Below are 25236 nucleotides of genomic sequence, written 5' to 3'. Positions count from 1 at the left end.
TGTTTTGCCATCAAGCCCATACTTAGATAACTAAATGGGGGACTGTGAATTTGGTTCAGAAGTGCATGCTAGCAATTAATGTTGGTCTACTTCTGAACACATCCAATTTGGTACAAAACTACAGATTAAAAAACAACCAAAAAAGGTTGTGTCATCAGACACTGGGGTAGAAGATGATAGAGGTGGGACTGTCATCCAGTAACATTTTTTTGACTTTAGAACACCATTTAACATGACCCCCCACTTCCACAAATAAAAGGTTTCAAGGGGGATACCCATTAAGATTCCTTTTAAAAAGCGGCTCAAAAGTCATTTCCAGATAATTTGAAGAAATATTTTTAAAAGGAAAAGGGGGTCCCTTCTCTACACCATGTATTTAATTCTTTATTGTCTCTCACTGCTGGGCACCTAACAGGTAACTGTCTCATTACTGAAAGAAGGCCTATTCTATGTGGCTAAGTAAACAGTTTACTGATTTCAAACCAGCAAGAGGATTAACTCACTCCTGGAGTTAGCATTCCTCATTCACAGCATTGACACTGAAGGAAGATTAAACAGAGTACCAAATTCTCTTAAGAATTCAAGAAAATACAACCAAGTTGGTAGAGATCTGAATACTTATCCCTAAACAAAACCTGCATAAAAACAAACCAAAATGCTTTGATAAAATACTGTACATCAAAAGAGTTACTGATAAAATCCAAGAAACTCTTAAGGCAACTTTCTGTACTCTTATCCTGAACAACTTCATGAATATTAAAAAGGTATAAGGCAAAGAACTTCATAATATATAATGGAAGGCACTGTTACCGTGATAACCTCAAGTTCATTTTACTGTCTACTGCTGCATTTATCTTCATTATTAATATTTAATGAAACTTCTTTACCCCTTTAAGCCAAGCTGGGATAAAAAAAAAAACAACACAAAACACCAACCCTAACCTGTTCTCTTTGGAAGTCTATTTCCTGCAAGGAGTTTTGCAACTAATTCTGGAAAGGTTGAGGATGCTTTGCAAACTAGACAGTGCAGCCTTTGGCCAACTGTCAGGCAAAGGAGCAGGTAGAAAAGGCACGGCTTCTAGGCAGGCTGAGACTTGGGATACAGCAGATAAAGCACTCAAGACTCTAATGCCCACAACATAAAGGCTCTAGAAGCAATAGGAGTCCCTGTATGCTACTGAACAGTTCTATTCTCAAAAGAGATATGCTTTTTTGTTTTGGTCATTCAGTAAAGTCAACAGTCCCACTTTTCTCTTCTCTGCGGTTTCAGTCCTCACAGTTGGAGGTGTTAAATTATCCAAACCATACAGAGGTCATAGTTTGTTGCTGTTGTTTCTTAAATCAGAGCTTCAGATAAACATTCTTACTCATCTACCTATATGACTCCTTTGATCACACACATTACACATACAGCAATGAAAACAAAACGCTACTAGGAAGTATCATCGGTTATGTAGCTGAGAAACTATCACAACAAATGAGGTAACAAAGTTGTCTTCTGAGTTTGCCATGTGGCAAACTGAGGTAGATAGTCAGCAAAGGGGCTTTCAAAAGTCTTCCCTTTGCTCCAGTGATATATTTCATAATCCAGTCAAATATCTTGACTGTCTTTTCACATTGCTGACACTGAAACATTCAAAATACGTGAGCTTAAAGATAAAAAAAAAAAAAACACATTCAAAAAAGGTGAAATACCCAATAAGATATCATGATTTTCACAAAAGGCTTTGGCTCCCTGTTCACTGTCCTTCGAAAAGACTTAAAGGTGAGAATACCTGGACGTGGCTATCTAGATTGGAAAATCCTTTTTATCAAAGCAGAGCATGGCAGATGGTGGCTGAGGAACTGAAGAGGAAATCTGCTCAGCATCTGATGGCACTGCATGTTCTTCACACTTTCTCATCGAGGGATCCCCACTCGAATCAGTGCCAGTGAAGGAACTGGGGGTCAGGGGTGTGGTACTTATAACTGAGGACAGGTGTATTTCATCATTGGACTCATGGGAGAACCTTCCAGAATCCCCAGTTTCGTGGCTGCCTTCACTATTCGCTGAATGCTCAGTATCAGTTGCAACACCAAAGGGTCTTGGGAAGCTGGCTGTATGACCTGCGGAGCTGGGGGAGTCCTCGTCACTGATTAATACGGTAGTGCCTGGCTGGTAAAAGCAGACCGCTTGAGTAAATCTTCTTTGAGGCTGGGTAAAAATACATAAAACACCATCAGTGATAACAGAGTGCTCTTAAAAAATAACAAATCTGGTTTTGCACATTGTGTGTGTGCTGAGCTAGCAAACTGATCGAGTACATGGGTAAAAGACCATCATGAAGGAACTGTCTAGGTCAGTGGTTCTCCGAGGAGTGGGAACACATCAGAATTACTGGGGCAAGTGAAATGTCGAAAGGCTTCTTCAGTGATTTTGATGAAGGCTCCTGCCCCATCCCTTTCTCCATTGCCCCTCAACTCCCACTGAAAACCACAGCTCTGATTACTATTCCAATTGTCACTTCGGTCATCAATCCCCATGGCTTTCCATAGAGTCATGCCCCTAATTAATAAAATCACGGCTAGAAAGAACAAAGAAGTTAAAAAAAAACTCACTTACATTTTCCTCTTTTTAAAATTACCATCTCATATACCAGGGGCAGCAAAAGATTTTTTCCATTTAATGGGTGAGTTACCTGCTCAGCTTTTATCTTCTTAGAATCTTGGAAAAAAAGCCATTTTTTCTTAGTGTTGTTTTTAATTATAGGACCATAGCTATTAATTATCAGGTCAGTTCCTCCCTGGAGATATAAAAGGGGAAAATGCACATATTATAGATTTCAGTTTATTACAAGTAGTACACAAAATTTTTAAATGTTAAAAGAAAAAAATGATCACAGACATTATTATTTCTTCTTTTACACCAGCAGCACACAACAAATACAAGGTACTTGTTTGTGATCAAAAAGATATAATAGGTTTATTCCTAAGACAGATATATATGCTGAAGTATTTGGGGTGAAGTGTAAGGATTCCAAAACATATTTTCAAATGACAGAGGAAACAAAAATATATAGAGAGAGATACAAAAGTATGAAAAGATACTGACAATTATTTGTGCATTTATTAAATTTTTTCAACCTTTTCACATGGTTGAAAAATTTAAAAAGGATTTAGGAAGAGAAAAATGGGCCCACATATGCTCAACAAAATGGCAATAGACGGGGGATCAGCTCTTAGGCTAACCCAAGGGAATTCAGAGACCTGGCCTCCAAACTGGCTTCTCTGCTTCAATTCAGGCCCCCACTCTGCTCTGTGTCCTTTCATTTTAGATTCTCCCTCTCTCTTCCCATGTCTTCCTCCCCACTTCACTTCTCTTCAATCCTTTCTCATGTCTAGTTCCAAGTTAGTAATAACAGAATGACAGTGTATTTTGGTACTTTCTGTGCTTATTTAAAAGTTTTAGGTTCTAATGTTCTAGATTAATTTGAAATAAATTAAATGGCTTACATTTGTATCAGAAAATAAAAGCTAAATTAAGTTGCAAACAAAAAGACAACAGGAGTAGCAAAAATCAATGTACTATTATTTACCCATAATATATATAGTATATAGCACTGTGCTAGATACACGTAAATTGCATCTGCTAAATATAATTATATAAAATTTAACATCAAAATTGCCTGAAATTTTTAAATATTTTTGGTATTCTAAATTTTAGGGAAAGGTTGGGGAAGAAGAATTTATAGCAGGATTTGGCAAACTTTTCCTGTAAAGGGGCAGATAGTAAATGTCTTAGGCTTTGCAGACCACACATGCCCTCTGTTGCATTTTCTCCTCTTCCTCCTTTTTTGTTCCCCCCAAACTACCCTTTAAAAATGTGAAAAACATACTTAGCTCAGAGATGACCATACAAAAACAGACTGCAGGCTGGCCTGGGCTGGGCTATAGTTTGCAGATACTTAATTTACAGCACATTCGTTATGAGGGCTATTATAATAATGCACGATATCTAATGCTGCAAGTGACTAAAAATAATTTTCAGTTGGTGTTCATAATGCTTATTGCTGTACTATTATTACACATAGTGGAAAGGACATGAAGTATTATCCTCCAATGACATCTCTTTACTATATCCAACTTCCTAAGGCCGTACAGGGTAGGATTTTGAGACATCTATTTATATACTCTATATTTAAAAAATTTTCATTCACACCTGGGATGTGCTGATGCTCCATTTAGTTCTAAAATCAAATAAACTAAGTTGAGAATGGATTAATAAAAAATCGTCCATCCAGTATACACACAACAATCCAAATTGTAGTAAATATGGACTGATGACCTTGATGTCCTTATTTAAGACATCTCAGCTCCACATAATCCGAACTAATTGAATTTATGCTACTTTCTCATATTTTCTTTATCTTCATCTTTTATTCTTTTATCTATCCCTATCTTCTCCCCAAATATTGTATGCAAGGAAGGATCTGGGTGAAACGGTTTCACATTTCATTATGTGAAGTATGGACACAATACACTCAACATACAATTTTTTGGTAAAAAGATTTTACGCATAAAGATAAGATGAATGGTAGGAAGGACTATGTAGCACAACAGTCGCTCAGCTCAGAGTACCTTGGCATCGATGAAGCTGTTCGGCATGATCATTGGCATTAAGGACTCTTCATTTTCTAGAGCTCCTTCCAGGTTCTTTCCTACTTCATTTCCATTGGCTAGGGAGGCACTGGTATGAGATAATTGTTGAGTCCCATTCTGTGCTGTCTTGGAGGCAGTTGATTTCCTGAAATATTGCAAGAAAAGGAAATTTTCTAAGTCCACAAGAAGAGAGAAGTAAATGTACCAAATTTGGTGAAATCTGGGAAGTTCACAACTTTGCAAACAATGGAGTTCCTTAATGCTTGTTTCTTAAATATCTTTAGAAACTATTAGATTATAACTCCAACTCACTGCTGCAAACTTTTATGATGTGAGAAGGCTTGTTTTTTTTGTCCCAATGTCTGTTTATATAAAATTACTCTTTACACTTAGTAAAAACCTTAATATTTATAAAGTACTATTATTTATTATTGTCGCTTATTTATAATATATGCAGAAACTGTAGTTTAAAAAATTTACATGCTCTCCTTCAGGTCTGCAGATTGTCACACTAACGTAACAATTAATGATGACAAATTTACAGTAGCACTTATGCAAGATTTAGGCATCACTAAAACAATGTACATAAAGATTTCATTAAAAAATTCTTGAAGTGAGAAACTTGGACAGTAAAATTAAGCCAGTTCCATATACAAAAAACTTTAAAATTCTTTCATTAACATGTTTTCTGAGTGTGTTTCTATGCACAAGTACCAAAAACATATAGAATAAACTCTGAAAAACCTATGATAATGCAGAGAGTCTAGTGATGGAGGTTACCTAAAAATGATGTGTATTTGACTTTGATTTTTTTAAATAAAGAACCTTAATAAATGAAAGCAAAAGCCAAAATATAAAAGGTTAGAAACAGAGAGGTTCACTGAATGCTGAGAATTTAGCTGAAGTCAAAAGCACTGATAAAATTGCCTGACAAGAGTTTATAGAGAACTAATCCCTAGTTATTACATTTGTTTTAATCCATGTCTGGAGAATCCCAAACATATGACCTATGGTGGTGAGGGTAGAGCTCTCAAGTGACTCAGACATTTCAGGCTACTTAAATATGAAAATATTCCAGGAAGTAAGGAATCCCTCAATCAGCAGATACATCATATTAAGTGGGTTATTTTCTTTAAAAATCCAAAGGATATACTTTGTGTTTCTCAAAATACCAAGGAAATGAGAAAACTAGGTCCTCATTGAAGAGTATTTTGTTGGTACAGTAATTTTTTTCAAATGGTGAGAGAATAATTTGCCAAAGTGAGCACATCTCTATAGCTGTAAGAACCCAAGTAATAATACATTCATTTTAAAGTGGAAAATCCAAGTTACTCTAAAAGGCACTTGATTTCAATTTGTTTCTGTGGTTACTGTAATTTAAATGTTTTTTAACCACATCAACATCTCTAGCAATGGAAACACACCTGGCTTTACTTCGGTATATCAAGATGAGAACACAGATGAGGATGCAGGTCAAGGCTATGCCAACACCTACAGCAATGCCGGTCATTGATTTTTGGTCCAGATGGTAATAGCCTGAATAAACTGGAAGGGGAAACACATGTACTCAGAGTCAATCAGAAAAGTAAATGATTCCATTTATCATAATTCTCAGATATTAGCTTTTCAACAATGTGTCTTCCTCTCATAGGAAAACTTTTGACAGTATCTGTGTCTAAGCAAAGAAGACATATTACTCTTTTATCAGTGACCTTAAAATTGGCTTATCTTCTCATATTGAAGATTCTAAATATGAGTTCTAGGTATTATTATATCAAACATGAACATCAGTTCATAATTTATAACACTAAAAGGCACAAGGCATAGATGTTCACTGACAGACCAAAGGGTAGCTTTCATGTCATATTACCTTAAAAGCAGATCTGTATACTGAAGACTAGTTTTCCATTTATGCATTTTCATTTACACAGCAGTGCTTCTCAAACTTTAATGTGCATAAGAGTTACTAGGGGATATGTTAAAATGCAGACAGATGCTGATTCACGAGGTCTGGGGTAGAGCCCACGCACAATTCTGCATGTCTGACAAGCTCCCAGGTGCCATTTGTGCAGCTGGTCTCTAGGCACTTTGACTAGCAAGGTATCTGAGAAGCGAATACGAGCCTTGCTCTCCGCTTCCCCTGATGATACGGCAGCTACTGTGGCTACCTCCTTCCTGTGCTTAAATCTGACTGCCCTGCCCTTCTCTTTGTTTCTCTCTCTCCTTCCCAAAGTGTCCATCCCACAATACTGAATGACTATCCTCTGAGGAACTAAGAGCCTTTAAATCCCGCCCTGAATTCAGCTGGCACCTCCTCAATCTGAAGCTGTTCCTGCCACACCCTGCATCGCCACCCAGGCCCCCTCCCCCAGAGAGGGGAAAAAGGACGTGTCTAGTCCTGGGTCACAGGGGGCCCCGGCGTCCTTCAGAACAATAGGACGATACCCTGAGTGGAGTGAGAATGGCTCTTTAAAGGTATTTTTTCCAATTGCTTTCTGGAGAGAAATAACTTTCACTCTGGAGAGGATGGGGTTTTTGTTTTTGTTTGTTGTTTTGGTGGGGAAAACTCTTAATGAAAACCATGCTCTTCTTAGCTTGAACACCACAACCATCACTGCCATTTATTTCCACAAACCCCCAGACGCCTGCTCCCATCAGCTCAGGGGTGGCGTGGCTCATCTGTCTTGGTGGATGCACAGCTGGGAGGAGAAGTAACTGGGACACAGTGGTCTGAAAACCACAGTTAGTTCTGAGGGAAGTGTTTTCTCCTTCTAGGAGTGCAGGGAGAGCCATGCAGCTCCACAACATCAGAACCTTGCCAGCAAGAATTCAAGGAGCCGAGTATGGGTTTAGGGATATGGTCACGGGAGGAGCAGAAATAAAGCAGAGGGGAGCTGGAAAACAATGTGTGTTTTCGTTTCTTAAGGAAAATCAATGATTATGGCAGTATACAAACCTTTGACATCAGCAGAATCTAAACGCTTGGGCCTCTGATTTGATTCAGGAGTTTCCTTTGGAAGTACGGCCAGCTCCACAGAATTTGAAAAGGGTCCTTCTCCTACCTCATTGGATGCAGATATCTTGACAATGTATATATTTCCTGCCACAAGGTTTTCTAGCAAAGCCATGGTTATTGCCCCTATAAATATATCAATTACAAATTAAGTAAACTGTCTTTTATTTATTCTTTTAATCACACAAACATGGTCCTTTATTTTTAAAATATTTTTCTGATTATAAAAATAACACATTTATTAGAAAACATCTGTAAAATAAATAAAATGACAATCTCCCATTGTTAACATTTTTGTGTATTTGTGTGTGTGTACGTGTGTGTACTGTACATGTGTGAGTACATATTTACTACGTGCATTTTTATATCCTAGAGTTTTCATTTAACATTGTGCCATGCACACTGCCCCTATATAATCCTTCTCTGTAATTTTGTTTTAAGAGTAGCTCGTAAAATCAACATGTATTTTTGTTTGGATACATATATGTATATACATATATATATATAAATACACACTTTTTTAACCAAAAATATATATATAAACATATATGTAATTTTTTACTCTTTACATAGGTATGGATACAAATAGCATTAAAAACATTTTATTATGGAATATTTCAAACATAGGTAAAGACAAAATAACACAATGAACTCAGATTCAACAATTACAAGTAGATTTAAAAAATCCAATATGAGGGCTTCCCTGGTGGTGCAGTGGTTGAGAGTCCGCCTGCCGATGCAGGGGACACGGGTTCGTGCCCGGGTCTGCAAAGATCCCACATGCCGCGGAGCGGCTGGGCCCATGAGCCATGGCCGCTGAGCCTGTGTGTCCGGAGCCTGTGCTCCGCAACGGGAGAGGCCACAACAGTGAGAAGCCCGCGTACCACAAAAAAAAAAAAAAAAAAAAAAAAAAAAATCCAACGTGAGACTCTTTTTTTTTTGGCCATGCCTCACCGCTTGCGGGATCTTACTTCCCTGACCAGGGACTGAACCCATGACCACTGCAGTGAAAGCGCTGAGTCCTAACCACTGGACTGCCAGGGAACTCCAATGAGTATCTTTTTTTTTTTTCTTTTAGAAATGTTTAAACCACTTACAGTAATTGTGATAAATGATTTTGTTCTTATTTCTTAAATTAGAAACAATTATTTTTGAAAGTATGAATATATTTTTCACCCTCCTAATCATTATCTAAGATTTCCTGAATATAAACAGGCAAGAAGATGCCAAAGTTATGTAGGAACCTCACGGTGTTGAAGGCTAAGACCCCAGATTAACTATCAAAATTATCACCAGCAACCTGGCTAGCATCTACTTCTCTCCAAAATGAATCATCATTTGAATTTATATATATTTGGTATTGAAAGGTATCTTCTCTGATGGCATGACTGCCAAGAAGGATTCCTATTTGGGCACTGCTATTTCTTGAGGTGTCTTTCTGCTCTTGTCCTGCCACGGCACTGAAGTATTTTTCTTACAAAGGGAATCCCACCCTAGGAATTAGTCTTAATGTTAAGAAACCAGGTATAAAAGAAATTCAGCTAGGAAGTTGTTCTTGCACTGCATTTATGGGTGGATATTCACAGGGAAACCTAGCTTCCCTGGGGTAATTTCTTCTCATTTTTTCCTGATGCAGGGCACCCTTACAATAAATAGTTTTAGAGAGCTTACAACAGCTGGTAGCTGTCACCGCCAGCTCAGAGCTGGCTACACTAGTGCACTTGCTACAATATATTTCATTATGCAAGCGAAATGCAGGGTGATCTTAGAGCTGAGGCCATGACTCAGAGGCTACCTCTGCAGGTCACATGGTGGGAGGGAGCTGGACCCAGTGGCAGTGCGAGGAGCTGAACACAGTTTGCTTTCATGTGCTCCGGTTTCAACCTGGCCTAGAAAGAGTGTGAGCTACTTGAATACACAACTGTTGAATAAACACACTGACCCCTATTTAGAACCAGGAAGAGTGTCTTTCCACTGCCACTTGCTCTTAGGCAGGTGAATTAAAAAGCAACAACATATTGTGACATGTTACCATTAGCTAGATGGAAGAACATTTCAATTTGTTTACCAACATATAAATAAATTGAGTCTCCATTTTATCATAGAATACTTTACATTTAATTTTAGAAAGTGTTTGGCAAAGTCAATCACTAGTGAAATTAAAATTCTTTCGCTTAATTTAAACATTACAAATGGATGAGCTGTGTGTGTATATGTGTGTATGCACACTCCCCTTTCTCCCACAGGAAGTCTTCCTTCAGACAAAAAAAGGAAACTATAACATTCAGGTTCCCATACGAGCAGTTAAACCAGTTCCCAAATATTAAAGTGATTTGACTGTCCCTATATTCTCTCAGCAAATGGTCTAAATTCCAGTTGGTGTGATTGTTTCAGTCTACAGCCTTTTACACACGTCTGAACTTCTAGCTAGACTAGGAGTTTCACAAACCGGACAGTGTTAACAGGCTCAGCGTTGGATCAATGTTGATCAAGTCCTGGCATGTTACCAATTAAGTAATTTGCAACTTGGGGCATGTCACTGAACTTTACTTTCCTCGTGGGGGCAATAATTCCCACCTCATATAATTATTATATGGATTAAATGAACTACCATGGACAAGTGTCTGACACAAGTGTATATACTCAATGAAAGTAAGTCTTCCTCCTCACCTCTGATCTCCTCTCTTCCCTTTCTGGAGGACAGAAATTTTTTTTCACATGTGAACAGCTGAAGGTGGCTAGCATAATGCTTTGCACAAGATAATTCTCAGTAAATACCAACTGAACTAATACTAAAATATGAGCCATTTGTTACCAAAGGAATGTTCATTTAAAATATAAAAGCAGGGCTTCCCGGGTGGCACAGTGGTTAACAATCCACCTGCCAATGCAGGGGACACAGGTTCGAGCCCTGGTCCGGGAAGATCCCACATGCACGGAGCAACTAAGCCCGTGTGCCACAACTACTAAGCCTGTGCTCTAGAGCCCGCAAGCCACAACTACTGAGCCTGCGTGCCACAACTACTGAAGCCCACGTGCCTAGAGCCCGTGCTTCACATCAAGAGAAGCCACCGCAATGAGAAGCCCACGCACTGCAGCGAAGACCCAACGCAGCCATAAATAAATAAACACATTTATAGAAAAAGAAAAGAATGTCACCATATGTCACAAGATCTTTAACTTGTCATATCACCTCTCCAGACCTGAGTTTTCTTCTCTGCAAAATGAAGAGCTGGTGTCCATCCCCAAATACTAATTACTATTCATTCCGCCTCCAATTAGCGCCTTCCACTGCAGGCACACTGCTGTCACTCCAGTCTTAACATCATCACCTCATACCTTCATGCTGTCACGTGTCTCTTCTCTGGCTTCCCAGACCCCAACCTCCCCAGCTCCTCCTCTGCCTGCCCCTCCCACCCCCAACTCACCCTGGAAATGACATTCAGACTTTTACAAGAACACAAGCTTCATGGGGCTCAGGGACCTCCTCTCTTTAGTTCACTGCTGTGTCCCCAGTGTCCAGAGCAATGCGTAGTGCCTAATGGGTACTTATGCTGGTCAGTTTTATATATCAACGTGGCCAGGCTATAGTGTCCAGTTGCTAGCTCAAACACCAGTCTAGATATGGCTGTGAAGTTTTCTTTTTTAAGATGAAATTAATGTTTAAACCAGTAGACTGAGTAAAGCAAATTACCCTCCATAATACAGGTGGGCCTCATCGAATCAGTTTAAAGCCTTAAGAAAAAACACTGAGTACCCCCGAAAAGGAAAGAATTCTGCCTCCAGACTCAAGACTTCAACATCAACTCCTGTCAGAATTTCTAGCCTGCTGACCAGCTCTGCAAATTTCAGATTTAGCAGCCCCAGTTCCTTCAATCTCAATCTCTCTCTCTCCCACTCTATCTACCTACCTACCTATCTGTACATACATACACACACACACATGCAAATACTACTGGTTCTCTTTCTCTGGAGCACCTTGACTTATAAAGTACTCAGTAAAGATTTATCAAATCTTACAAATGCTTTTTTTTTTTTTTTCCGGTTCGCGGGCTTCTCACTGCTGTGGCCTCTCCCGTTGCGGAGCACAGGCTCCGGACGCGCAGGCCCAGCGGCCATGGCTCACGGGCCCAGCCGCTCCACAGCATGCGGGATCCTCCCAGACCGGGGCACGAACCCGCGTCCCCTGCATTGGCAGGCGGACTCCCAACCACTGCGCCACCAGGGAAGCCCACAAATGCTTTTAACCTATAAAATAAAACACTGTTTCATGCTAAAAAGAAAAACAAACAAAAAACCTCTCAGAATATATTAGACTCTGGGGGCTTCCCTGGTGGCGCAGTGGTTAAGAATCCGCCCATCAATGCAGGGGACACGGGTTCAAGCCCTGGTCCGGGAAGATGCCACATGCTGTGGAGCAACTAAGCCAGTGAGCCACAACTACTGAGCCTGAGCTCTAGAGCCCGTGGGCCACAACTACTGAGCCCATGTGCCACAACTACTGAAGCCTGCATGCCTAGAGCCCACTGTCTGCAACAAGAGAAAGCACCGCAGTGAGAAGCCCGTACACCACAATTAAGAGTAGCCCCCGCTCATCACAACTAGAGAAAGCCCACGTGCAGCAACGAAGACCCAACGCAGGCAAAAATTAAATAAATAAATTTATTTTTAAAAAAGCAAAGCGTAAGATTTTACGGTTGGAGAAAAGTCCCAGTATGCAGTCTCATACCTTTCTCTCTTCTGTCCATACTAAGTGATTTTGTTTTTTCAATTCCAGTCTTAACTTCATCTACATACTGATGACTTCTAAGTTATACCACTAGTCCATACCTCTCCCATGAACTTAACCCTCCCACCGCTTATTCAACCTCTCTACTTGGACATCCAAGAGGCATCTCAAATGTAACATGTTCAAAATCAAACTTTTGATTTCCCCCACCAATTTTGTTTCTTTTTTTTCTTATACCCCACATCAATCTGTGGCAAATCGAGTAGACTATTCCTTCAAATTATGTTCTCATAGCTTCTTATTACCTTCCTTGTTATTATCCCTGTCCAAACTGCCATTAGCTCTCACACAGACACCTGAGAATTAAATGGTTTCCCAGGGACTTCCCTGGAGGTCCAGTGGTTAAGACTCCATGCTCTCAATGTGAGGGGCATGGGTTCGATCCTTGGTCGGGGAACTAAGATCCCACATGCCCCATGGCGTGGCCAAAAATAAATAATAAAATAAAATATACTTTAAGAAAAAGAAGAACTAAAAAAGTAAGTGGTTTCCCAATTTCTGCTCTTACTTCCTTATAGTCAATTTTTCAGGTAGGCTGTTAGGGGGTTGCCAAAGTAATCCTTTCAAAATGTAAATCAGATCAATGTCTTCCATCCCTCTTAGAAAAAAATCCGTGGTCCAGGAAGTCTGGCCTACCAGATCTTCCCTTGGCAACCTCCCCACCTCATTTCCCATTTCCCCTCACTCTGTCTAGCCACCCTGGCCATCTTGTTGTTCCTCTAAAATGCCAAGCGCACTTCTGTCTCAGGGCCTTTGCACTTCCCCCAGATATCCATATGTCTCTGCTCAGATGTCATTTCTTTCAAAAGAACTTACCCCGCTACCTCCATCACTTTATTCTTTCCCCTATTTTTTTTAAAATTTATTTATTTTATTTATTTATTTTTTTGGCTGTGTTGGGTCTTCTTTGCTGCGTGTGGGCTTTCTCTAGTTGCAGTGAGCGGGGGCTACTCTTAATTGTGGTGTACGGGCTTCTTACTGCGGTGGTTTCTCTTGTTGCAGAGCATGGGCTCTAGGCATGTGGGCTTCAGTAGTTGCAGCACAGGGGCTCAGTAGATGTGGCTCGTGGGCTCTAGAGCTCAGGCTCAGTAGTTGTGGCGCACGGGCTTAGATGCTCTGTGGCATGTGGGATCCTCCCGGACCAGGGCTCGAACCCACGTCCCCTGCATTGGCAGGGGGACTCCTAACCACTGCACCACCAGGGAAGCCCCCTCAAACTCTTTACATTTTTCTCTCTGAAAAAAGTAAACTCAATTGCTTTTTACTTATATTGTTTATTTTGTTCTCTATGAATTACTAGCATTAGCTATGAAAAAGGTTCCCTACATTTAACAAGAGACAAAAGCTTTTCACTGATAATGTTTCTTAAATTTACACAAGCAGCATAATGGCAAAAATAGAATTTTCCCCCTATGCTTTATTATATAGTTAGGAAGGCTTATACAGAAGTAAAAACTAATTACAATTCATTTTGCTATTGGGCCATCAATGAGGCAAAAATGTTGTTTTCTGGGCCTTGTCTGAAACTGACAAATGAATGCATTAAAAAGAACCAAAACTAAATACTGTTTCTTTTTAGGCAGGTACAAATGAAGAGCCAAAGGAAGTATGTGCTCATGAGATCAAAATTCTTTTATAAGTACTTATATAACACTCATTAAATCAGGTTAGTCACTTGGTCAAATGTTGTGTCAATGAATCATTTTGGAATTAATTAATGAAAACTGAATTATATATTTTAAGAATATTGTGGCAGACTGTAAGATGAATAGCCCTGCATAAATTACGCTTCCATCTCTCCATACCTGTGGGCAGTCTCTTCCCACACTAAGTCTGGGCTTGCCTACATAATTCGTTTTGCCAGTGGGATGTTAGCAAATGTGAATCAGGCAGAGGTCTGCAAAGCTTTGTATGTGGGGCTTCTTTCCTCTCTCCCGGATTTTGGAATTCTCCCACTGTTTTTATGCCACCCACACCCTGTTGAAACCCTGAGATGATCAGAGCCCCATGAGTGACCTCAGGAGACACCAAAAGAAGAACTGCCCAGCTGATCCCACTCCAAACTGCTGACTCAGAGAGTGTGAGAAAATAAAATGGCTGCGTTTTAGAGTGGTTTGTTAGGGAGCAGTAGATAATGGATAAAACACAAAATTGTATTGCTGGGAGGTACTTATTATTACTTTCCAGGCTGTTCAGCGACTAGGAAATCATTACTTAGTGGGGCACCCGCTTAATGAAAAATATGAATATGCAACTATAAAAACTCCAGCTTCTGTTACCATTTGTTTATTTTACAACTACAAAAGTGTTATATTGATTACATCCACATAAGTGACCTTAAAGTGTATTCTCTTAATTGGGTGAATATTCCCCTTAAAAGGTAAAATGTATGTGGAAGTGCCTGGCACTGTAAAGTGTTTAGAATATGTAGCTGGAAAACAAATTTCCTTCTCAAAATCCTTCTTAAGCTTTTAATTGCCTGGAAAACAGTTCTTAGCATGTATGTCTGAATTTAAAAAGTATCAAAATCAACTATAATTCAATAAGAAGTTAAAAGAAGTATCAAAATCATGAAATTATACTGTTTATGTGATGGTCCATCCAAACACTGGCATATGAGACCTGTCCAAATGAAAGATTCCAAAATTTAAAAAGGGCATATTATAACAGCATGAAGTAAGAATGTTAAATTCTAGAATACAGTTTTTCTCAGCCAAAATAAAATTGGTATTAAACAATTTAAATTCAGTGTTCCTAAGCCCTAAGCAGCTTTTCCCTGTACTTAAGTGGACCCTAGTATTCATATGGGTCAATTTATTTGAATGTGGACCGTTTTAGTAGCTGTACAAAGGTCTTCTCCATTAAACCAGGTCTTTCTCCAGTGTTTGCTACTCCAGTGCAAGATACACAACCGCTGGAAATCTAGTAATTATCTATAACAATTCTCACTTCCTTACCTTCTCCCTCCCTCCCTTAGTGACCAAGTTCTGTTAATTTTACCTCCTTACTGTCTTTCAACCACCCTCTTCTTTACATCTCACTCCTTGCCACCCTAACCCGGGCTTATCATTCTCTTTCCTGGACTGCAACAATTACTTCCTAGTCTCCTTGCATTATTCTTACCCCTACTCCTCCTCTACCAAACCTCTTCTATTCACAATACTCAGAGTGATTTTTCTGAAGTGTGAAATCAGGCTCATGCTTAAAGTATGTTGATGGCTTCCCAATGTCCTTTGAACAAAACTAAAATTCTTAATCATTTGTTACTTCATAAACATAAATTCAAAACAAACTCTAGATCCCTCTTTCCCTTTGTTTCCTTATCATTAATAACCTTACTTTTCATGCCCTTCGGTAAATTATGATCATATATACCTTCTCGGTGTAGGACCTGCCACTCTCCTGCAATCCAGGCCTTCCTGGATGCATACAAGATAGTGTAGCGCGTCACAACCGTCTCTGGGCCATCAGGAGGTTTCCAAGAAACCAGGGCAGTGTCATCCTCTATCAATGTCACTTTCACTCCAACTGGTGGGCCTGCTGGTGCTGTGCACACATGTAGAAAATATTGTATTATTAGGAGAAAATGGTCATTAAGTACTCAAATACCTGGACAGGCACAGATAAGAGTTTAAAAAACTAGAAACTACTATAAAAACATCTCAAAATCACAGCTTTTACAGCTCATTAGTGACAATATCAAAATACGATTTTTCTCTTCTTTATCTGAAAACTCATTTCATTTTTATAATGTTTAAAACATTTAAAATATATAAAGGAGGTGGTAGATTCCTAGATGAGGAACTACTAAGTCAAAGGTTGTCAGCATTTTTAGGGCTCTTTACATTGTTTTGCCACATGGACAACTAGAAAGGTTTACAGTTCCACCAGGGCACCTGTGCATTACTCTATTAGGTACTGAAGCTAAACTACATTTCTTACTAAAATGCATAGAATGTATATTTAATCTGATCTAGGAAGCCACTCAAAAAATACTCCTGAGACTGAAACATTCAGTTACTCACCAAACCGTTGTGAATCAGTGAGTTTATAGAACAGACTTTACCTTATACCTACCTTACCTTATATCTTATCTACCTTTACCTTATATCTTATCTACCTTTACCTTATATCTACCTTAGACTAATACCTTATATTTACGAAAGGTAGTGAAGTCCTGGGATTTTAGTGGAGCCCATGTTCAATATGAGCTAAAGGTGTGAAGAGCTGGTTTTGGGCACTACCTCACATATGGAATATTGCCAAAACCATAGCAAAACAGCCCAATGCTCACTTAAATAAGTATCCTTTGTTTTCTCTCAGCATCATTAAAATAGAGCTGCAATCTACACCTTCACCATCATTCTAGAGAGAAGGAAATGCATGGAGAGATATACCGTGTTCTTGGATTGGAAGAATTAATACTGTGAAAATGACTATACTACCCAAAGCAATCCACAGATTCAATGCAATCCCTATCAAATTACCAATGGCATATTTCACAGAATTACAACAAAAAATTTTACAATTTGTATGGAAACACAAAAGACCCCAAATAGCCAAACTGATCTTGAGAAAGAAAAATGGAGCTGGAGGAATCAGGTTCCCTGACTTCAGACTATACTACAAAGCTACAGTAATTAAGACAGCATGGTACTGGCATAAAAATGGAAATATAAATCAATGGAACAAGATAGAAAGCCCAGAGATAAACCCACACACCTATGTTCACCTAATCTATGACAAAGGAGGCAAGAATATACAATGGAGAACAGTCTCTTTAAGAAGTGGAGCTGGGAAAACTGGACAGCTACATATAAAAGAATGAAATTAGAACACTCCCTAACACCTAAACACAAAAATAAACTCAAAATGGATTAAAGACCTAAATGTAAGGCCATACACTATCAAACTCTTAGAGGATAACATAGGCAGAACACTCTTTGACATAAATTGCAGCAAGATCTTTTTTGACCCATCTCCTAGAGTAATGAAAATGAAAACAAAAATAAACAAATGGGACCTAATTAAACTTAAAAGCTTTTGCACAGCACAGGAAACCATAAACAAGATGAAAAGACAACCCTCAGAATGGGAGAAGATATTTGCTGACAAGGGATTAATATCCAAAGTATACAAACAGCTCATGCAGCTCAATATCAAAAAAACAAAAACAAAAAAAAACACAACCCAATCAAAAAATGGGCAGAAGAACTAAATACACATTCCTCCAAAGAAGACATATGGATGGCCAAGAGGCACATGAAAAAATGCTCAACATTGCTAATTATTAGAGAAGTGCGAATCAAAACTACAATGAGGTTATCACCTCAAACTGGTCAGAATGGCCATATTCAAAAAATCTACAAACAATAAATGCTGGAGAGGGTGTGGAGAAAAGGGAACCCTCTTACACTGTTGGTGGGAATGTAAATTGACATAGCCACTATGGAGAACAGTATGGAGGTTCCTTAAAAAACTAAAAATAGAACTACCATATGACCCAGCAATCCCACTCCTGGGCATATACCTGGAGAAAACCATAACTCAAACAGATACATGCACCACAATGTTCACTGCAGCATTGTTTACAATAGCCAGGACATGGAAGCAACCTAAATGTCCATCAACAGAGGAATGGATAAAGAAGATGTGGTATATATACACAATGGAATATTACTCAGCTATTTAAAGGAATGAAATTGTGCCATTTGCAAAGATGTGGATGGACCTAGAGACTGTCATACAGAGTGAAGTAAGTCAGAAAGAGAAAAACAAATATCACTTATATATTGAATCTAAAAAAATGATACAGATGAACTTACTTGCAAAGCAGAAATAGAGACACAGATGTAGAGAACAAATGTATGGATACCAGGAGTGGGGGGGAGTTGGATGAATTAGGAGATGGGGACCAACATACATACACTATTGATACTATGTATAGAGTAGATAACTAATGAGAACCTACTGTATAGCACAGGGAACTCTACTCAATGCTCTGTGGTGACCTAAATGGGAAGGAAATCCAAGAAAGAGGGGATATACGTATACATACAGCTGATTCACTTTGCTGTACAGCAGAAACTAACAACACTGTAAAGCAACTATACTCCAATAAAAATTAGTTTTTAAAGAAAGGAAATGCAGGTTTAGAGACATGGAATATTTTAGCAACTGCCATTGGTAAGCTACAGAATTGGTGCTCAATCCGGTATCATCTATACTGCACCATGCACAGAATCAAGCTACTGCTCACGTTAGATTCTAATGTGGGCTCCTAACGTCATTAAATATGTTACCCACTTTCTTCCATTTTAAATTACTTGGGTGCAGCCTTGCACAGCACACCTGTTCTTAGAAAATGTAGCACCCCCTAAAGAGACCCTAAATTTAAGCCCACTTGCTTATGCAATACATTGAGAGGAAAAATATTTTTACTGTAATAAAGGAAAAGAAACTTCAAAAGTTAAGAAACAAAATAAATACATACACGTAGACTGGTAGGTGGCAATCAGGGTAGTATCTTCTTCAAAGTGATGTCTGTGTGTGTGTGTGTGTGTGTGTGTGTGTGTGTGTGTGTGTGTGTGTGTGTGTGTGTGTGTGTGTGTATAATACATAGATAAAACCCAGATAAAACCCACAGGGGAGCTGCTTTCTTTACCTTCTGGAAGTGTAGAGTGGTAGACAACGGGGCTCCAGGGACTGGAAAGTTGATCCACATGCAGTCGAACAGCAAATTCATATTTGGTGTTTGGTTCTAGACCTTGAACCAACATGTGAGTTTCTGATCTATAATGAGTAATAAAGTAGTTAATGCTGGTAGCACATTGTTTCTAAAAGATTGCCAGTATTTCCAATCAATACAGGTTACTGTTATTTATTACCTCCCTCATTTCCTTTAAAAAAAATTTTTAGATTAAAAAGCAATCTAATTTGATTATTAAAATGCTACATTGGATATTATAGAAATAAGCCTAAAAACTGCCTCTCTGAGAGGAAACTAGGAAATTAACAGTATAGAAATGTCCCAAATCAAAGGGATTTCTTCTGAAATACTGTTAAGTCAAATCACTCTTTTAAAGTATAATGATGGGCATCTTTCTAACTATAACCTAGCAAACAGAATAACTAGCTTTATTTTTTGATGCCAGCATGAAAATTGACTTGTTTCCTTCTTTAAATATGCTAAGTTTAGCTACTTGAAAGTCATCATATTGATAGTTTCTTGTCTAATCTTGTTGCACGAGGCTGGGGAAACAACAACAAAAAAATCATTTATGAAAATTAAATTTCAAAATAAATGCGGTTTTCAGAACTGATTATGGTAAAGATGCAAAATCCCCTGCCCTGACATAAGTAAGATAAGTTCTGAGACAAATGCTTACAGCTGAAGCCCAAGTTGGCCCAAGATAGTAAAGAAGGAAGTGTGAGTGGGGAGGAGAGCAAAGAAAACAACCATTAATAGAAGCTACATACGTTTGAAGGTATAAAACCAAAGAAGCATTCTGCAGGCCAACAGGGTTACAGCGGATGGTGTAGTTAATTATTTGTGCAGTGGTGAACGCAGGCCTCCTCCAGTGCAGGAAGATGGAAGATGAGGTGTTAGCCTTCGCATAGAGATGGTGGGGTGGTGGTGGAGGAGGAACCATGCGATCACGAACAGCTATTGAAAAAGACAATGTTAATTTACCACATGGCGTAACATTTAATGTAGAAAGTGGTAAAATGGTAAAATCATAACACCCCACCCTTTAGGTCTTTCTTCCACCAGAGGTTCATAGTGGTCTAGAGATGTATCATTCAAACCTGAGTGACTCTTCCGTAAGTTAGATAAGGAATCAAATATTATCAATACTTAGAATGTAAGACAGAAGCACAGAGAAGTCAAGCTACCAGCCGAAGACATTCAGAAAGCCAGCAGTAGACTTAAAACTAGACTGACATCCTCTTTAGTAGCAATAAAACCAAACAGCTCTCAGCAGCAATAAAACTGAATAGCAACTGGAATGAAATAATTAGCCTCAAGGTTAAAGGAGATAAAAGAAAACTTAGTATCTGTAGGTATTCAGGGTTATTTTCCCAGTTAAATTTCTTTTTTAAAAAAATTTTATTTAATTAATTAGTTTATTTTTGCTGCGTTGGGTCTTCACTGCTGCATGTGGGCTTTCTCTAGTTGCGGCAAGCGGGGGCTACTCTTTGTTGCGGTGCACGGGCTTCTCATTGTGGTGGCTTTTCTTGTTGCAGAGCATGGGCTCTAGGTGCGTGGGCTTCAGTAGTTGTGGCACGCAGGCTGAGTAGCTGTGGCTCGTGAGCTCTAGAGCACAGGCTCAGTAGTTGTGGTGCATGGGCTTGGATGCTCCATGGCACGTGGGATCTGCCCATACCAGGGCTCAAACCTCTGTCCCCTGCATTGGCAGGCAGATTCTTAACCACTGCGCCACCAGGGGAGTCCCCACAGTTAAATTTCTAATGGTCTCTTCCTTGCAAAACTAAAATAGGTTCTTCTAATTAAATACATCTCACTTAAATATTTACTGAGTACGTACTTGTTCAAGATACTACGTTAGGTATCCTGGAGGATATGAAAGTAATAAAACCACCAAGGTATCCAAGTAGTGATGAGACTTAAATTTAAAGAAGGAAGTAGAGGAAAAAAGAGGATGAGTCGAACACTGTGAAACAAACTACTGTAACTCTTACTTACACACGCATCCTGGAGTACTGACTGTTTGATCTGCCTGGTAGCCATCTTCTATGTTGTTGTAAGCCAGCAATCTCACATGATATTTTCTTCTCGGGTCTATAAAGAAACCAACAGGTAATAATTAGGCCCAGCCCTCTAGATAGGAACAAAGGTTCTACAGCCTTTCTAGATTTTGGTTTAAAAACCTTCTGAATGCATAAGAGCTCTAAGTAAAATGAAAATTTTCTCTCTCCTTGTTCTACACAGTGACTCAGCAGTTCGCCTTATTGTGACATTGCTATTGTGACTATCTACCAATTGATAAAATTTTATTTTATTTAACCTTATTTCAAACAATAACATTACCACCACTGTTCTTCCTCCTCTTCCTCAACTGACCAGACATAGATTCTTGATTTTAAAAGGCTTGGGCTGCCTGATGGATTCCTTACAAGTGGTTATGCTACATAGAAGTTTTCTGTTTAGTTATTTGAGGGTAGTTAACTTAAAAGCATGGAAATCAAACTGAGATTGTTTTCCCCCTAAAAGGTAAGAAGAATTACAGTTGTCATTCTTTAGTACCTTTGAAAATGTTTATAACCACGTATTATTTAAGTTTATTTCACCGCGTGCCCTTTTCCACAAACATACATTTTCAGTTGAGAGCTAAATTTATCAAGAAAGATGAGGTGGAGCTCCCTCTACTGGTGTTCATTAACTAACACAATACAGAAACTAAAGTCCATCCCATACATATTAAAACAAAAATTTTTTTCAGGTTTTTGAGGAATTAAGTGGTTACAATTTTAAATAATATACTTTAGAAGATATTCAAGAAGTTTAATGATATAAATACATTTAAATGTAAGTGTTTATGATAACATTTAACTATAAAGTAATACTTGCTTAGGGCAAAAATAAAACTATTCAGAAACAATGTATTCCTTTTTTCTCCCCACAGCTTCATTAAGGTATGGTTGACAAATAAAGCTTGTATATATTTAAGGTATATAACTTGATGTTTGGTATAGGCATACACTGTGAAATGATCACTACAATCAAGTGAATCAGAAGACCCATCACTTCACTAGTTACCATTTGTGTGTGTGTATATGTGTGGTGAAAACATTTAAGATCTACACACTTAGTAAATTTCAAGTATACAATACAGCTTTGATAACTATAGTCATGCTGTACATCAGATCTCCAGAACTTACTCACCTTGCATAACTGAAACTTTGTACCCATCTCCCCATTTCCCCCACTCCTGGCAACCACCATTCTACTTTCTGCTTCTATGAGTTTAACTATTTTAGATTCCATATATAAATGAGATCATGTAGTATTTGTCTTTCTGGCTTATCTCACTTGGCATAATGTCCTCTAGGTTCATTTATGTTGTGCAAATGGCAGGATTTCCCTCTTTTTAAAAGTTGAATAACATTCCATTATATATATGCCCCATTTTCTTTATCCATTCACCTGTTAACAGGCATTTAGGTTGTTTTCACACCTTGTCTACTGTGAATAATGCAATGACTATGGAGGTGCAGATAGCTCTCTGATGTACTGATCTCATTTCCTTTTGAGATATACTCAGAAGTGGGATTGCTGGATCATACGCTAAGTCTATTTCTAATTTTAATGCGTTTCTATATTATACTTCTCTAAATAATAAAAAAACAAACACATAAATAAATCCAAGGGAATTTCACAAAGGAAAGCAATCATCCTTAATAGATATATTAAATGTGAAAAAAAACCCTTACAACAATATAATAATTCTAGATTGAATTCAAACATTTAATATCCAAAAACAAGATGTAAAGTTTATTAAATTCTCTAATGTAATTTAAGAATTTGTATAAATATTTCTGAAACTGATGTATTTTAATATTTAATATTAAAATGCATTAAAAGGATGTCCTAAAATATAAAATTTTTATTTCTATCTGTTTTGACAAAATTACACAAGAAGAAAAATTTATACAACTTAGAACATTTCTGTATTTTCTAGATAGAAAGATGGAAAGACTAACAACATTTGACCGTCTTATAGAAAATGTTTTTTAGATACATTATCTTATTTGAGCATCACAAAACCCTGTAAGATATATGTTATTCCCATTTGATAAACTGTGGTAAAAAGGTGTTAGTAGCATGTCCAATGGCATACAAAGCTGAACCGGGAACTTGTGGCTATTTCTCTGACAAAGTACAGGGCCTTTAAATTTACACAAATACATGTGCCTTTGTCACAGCAAGTATGTCTCCTTATAATGAATTTTAACATAGAAATATTTTCAATTTATAAAGTAATTATCAGGAACACATAACCACATTTGAATTTCATCACTGAAACGATTTCTAACATTCAACACTGCAATTCTAAGATTCAAAAGGTTTCTGTTCAGAACAATAGCTACTTCATTTGAATCTGTTTTCTTCTTTCTTTCCTCTTATTGCTGAACTCATTAGTCAACTGAATCCTGAGTTCCGTATTTCAAATACTCCTTCTGAATGGGTATAAATGAAATTCAACTGGATCTCTGCAGAAGTTCTTCAGACATATTTCTTTATTCTGTCTCTATTCAATTAGAAGAGTACTTTTAGGAAAGCCTCCTGAGTGTGATGAGGTGTTACACCAGGAATTAGGAGATACAGAAAAGGAAGAATGAAACAGAATTTGCCCAAAGTAACTCACATTCTCAGGGAACCAGACACAGATACAGCAAACTCTCGTAGAAAGCTGATTTTGATGAGGGTTATCATTAGAGGTGGAGAGATTAATCTTTTTTCCACTGTGCAAACAATCAATCAATACTTCATAAATACTTCTCTGGAATGGTTATTTTTAGCCCTAAAATTCATTCGTTTTTCCCTTCTTCCTCTTTAAAAAAATGAGCTGCTTACACTAAATTTTAAATCCAGAATTAACCTTTTTGTTGTTGTTGTTGATCAGTCAGAAGCAGCTTACATGTCCTAAGAAGATGAGAGAACAGAGTTGGTTCCTCAACATGGCCAGCACCTGGCTATCACCCACTCAGCACAGACGCCAGCAAGCCCAACACAAGAAGAGGCAGCTCTTCTGACGCCCACCTGGAAATCATCCACGTAGCCAGAGCAACAGTCTCCAATGCTGGGCTCCTTCCCCCTGCTAGTTTATGTGAGGTCAGGAAGAGGCAAACCATCAGGCAGGCAAATAGAGTACACTGGGTACACGAGATTCCTTTCTATCCACACAAAAAAAGTAAAACATGAACCAGGATAACTGGAAGTTATTTCAGTAGAAAAAAAATAAAATTATAGGACATACTGGTAGGAAAAATAATGTAAAGGAAAGGGAAAAATCCATTCACCTTTGTTCACATGTGATCTACTCTTCATGCTCTATAAAGAATCTATTTAAAACAATAAGAAGTGCCACTACGGATAAAAGCCTTTATACACACATTACATTCTTGTGGCTTCATCAAAGATGTATATATTCTTACGTCTAGTGAGTTGTGAAGTCTGAACAAGTCCTCTATCCTACATGTTACATTGATTCCCTTTCGTATGGACTCTCTGGTGTCAATTCATGCTTGAACTTATAATAAACATTTCGTCACGCTTAAAAAAAAAAAAGTGCCAGGTTGGGGGCCAAGCTGAGCTGTGGGTCACCTGCGTTTGCCATGTACTCCTCTCTCTTAGGCTTTAAAAATGAGTCCAACTTCAAATTCTAGTCACTGTATTATTTTGGTTTGCAAATCCAGAGACCCCAGAAAAACCTGGCTCATTATTGTTCATCAATTTGCTAGAAATTCAATTTCATCTACTTTTGTAAATTTAAGAGGGGACCCAAGGACCAGAGCCTTCACATAATGTTAAGATGAGCATTACCAGACAATATAAGTTAGCAACTAAAAAAGAAAACAGAGAACAGCTGCACAATTAACAAAATTAAGGATACAGAGTAAAAAAATAAACTTTAGAACCAATATGTTAAGTACAGTTAAATGCACAAATAATGTACCACAGCAAAGTAGCACAAGTCTTAAAACTCTATAGTTCTGCAAAGACCCTCTGATGCGTAAGGGACAAAGCAGACACTCAGGATCAACGCTGTGA

At 38.3% G+C, this 25236-nt stretch overlaps 1 protein-coding gene across 1 annotated transcript in view; it reads right to left on the bottom strand.

Annotated features, from left to right (window-relative positions):
- Positions 1-1338: 1338 nt before the first annotated feature.
- PRTG (protogenin) overlaps positions 1339-25236 on the bottom strand; it is a 128205-nt gene continuing 104307 nt past the window's right edge. The window contains exons 12-20 of the mRNA XM_004274655.3: positions 21148-21243; positions 19920-20106; positions 19105-19232; positions 15816-15986; positions 7595-7777; positions 6063-6183; positions 4618-4783; positions 2679-2783; positions 1339-2194 (exon numbers count right to left, since the gene is read on the bottom strand). Coding sequence (XP_004274703.2) covers positions 1790-2194; positions 2679-2783; positions 4618-4783; positions 6063-6183; positions 7595-7777; positions 15816-15986; positions 19105-19232; positions 19920-20106; positions 21148-21243 — 1562 coding nt within the window. The 3' untranslated portion in view covers positions 1339-1789. The remainder of the gene's footprint in view (positions 2195-2678; positions 2784-4617; positions 4784-6062; positions 6184-7594; positions 7778-15815; positions 15987-19104; positions 19233-19919; positions 20107-21147; positions 21244-25236) is intronic.

This window comes from Orcinus orca, chromosome 2 (assembly GCF_937001465.1).
Source record: "Orcinus orca chromosome 2, mOrcOrc1.1, whole genome shotgun sequence".
NCBI lineage: Eukaryota > Metazoa > Chordata > Mammalia > Artiodactyla > Delphinidae > Orcinus > Orcinus orca.
This window is presented reverse-complemented; position numbering and strand designations above follow the sequence as displayed.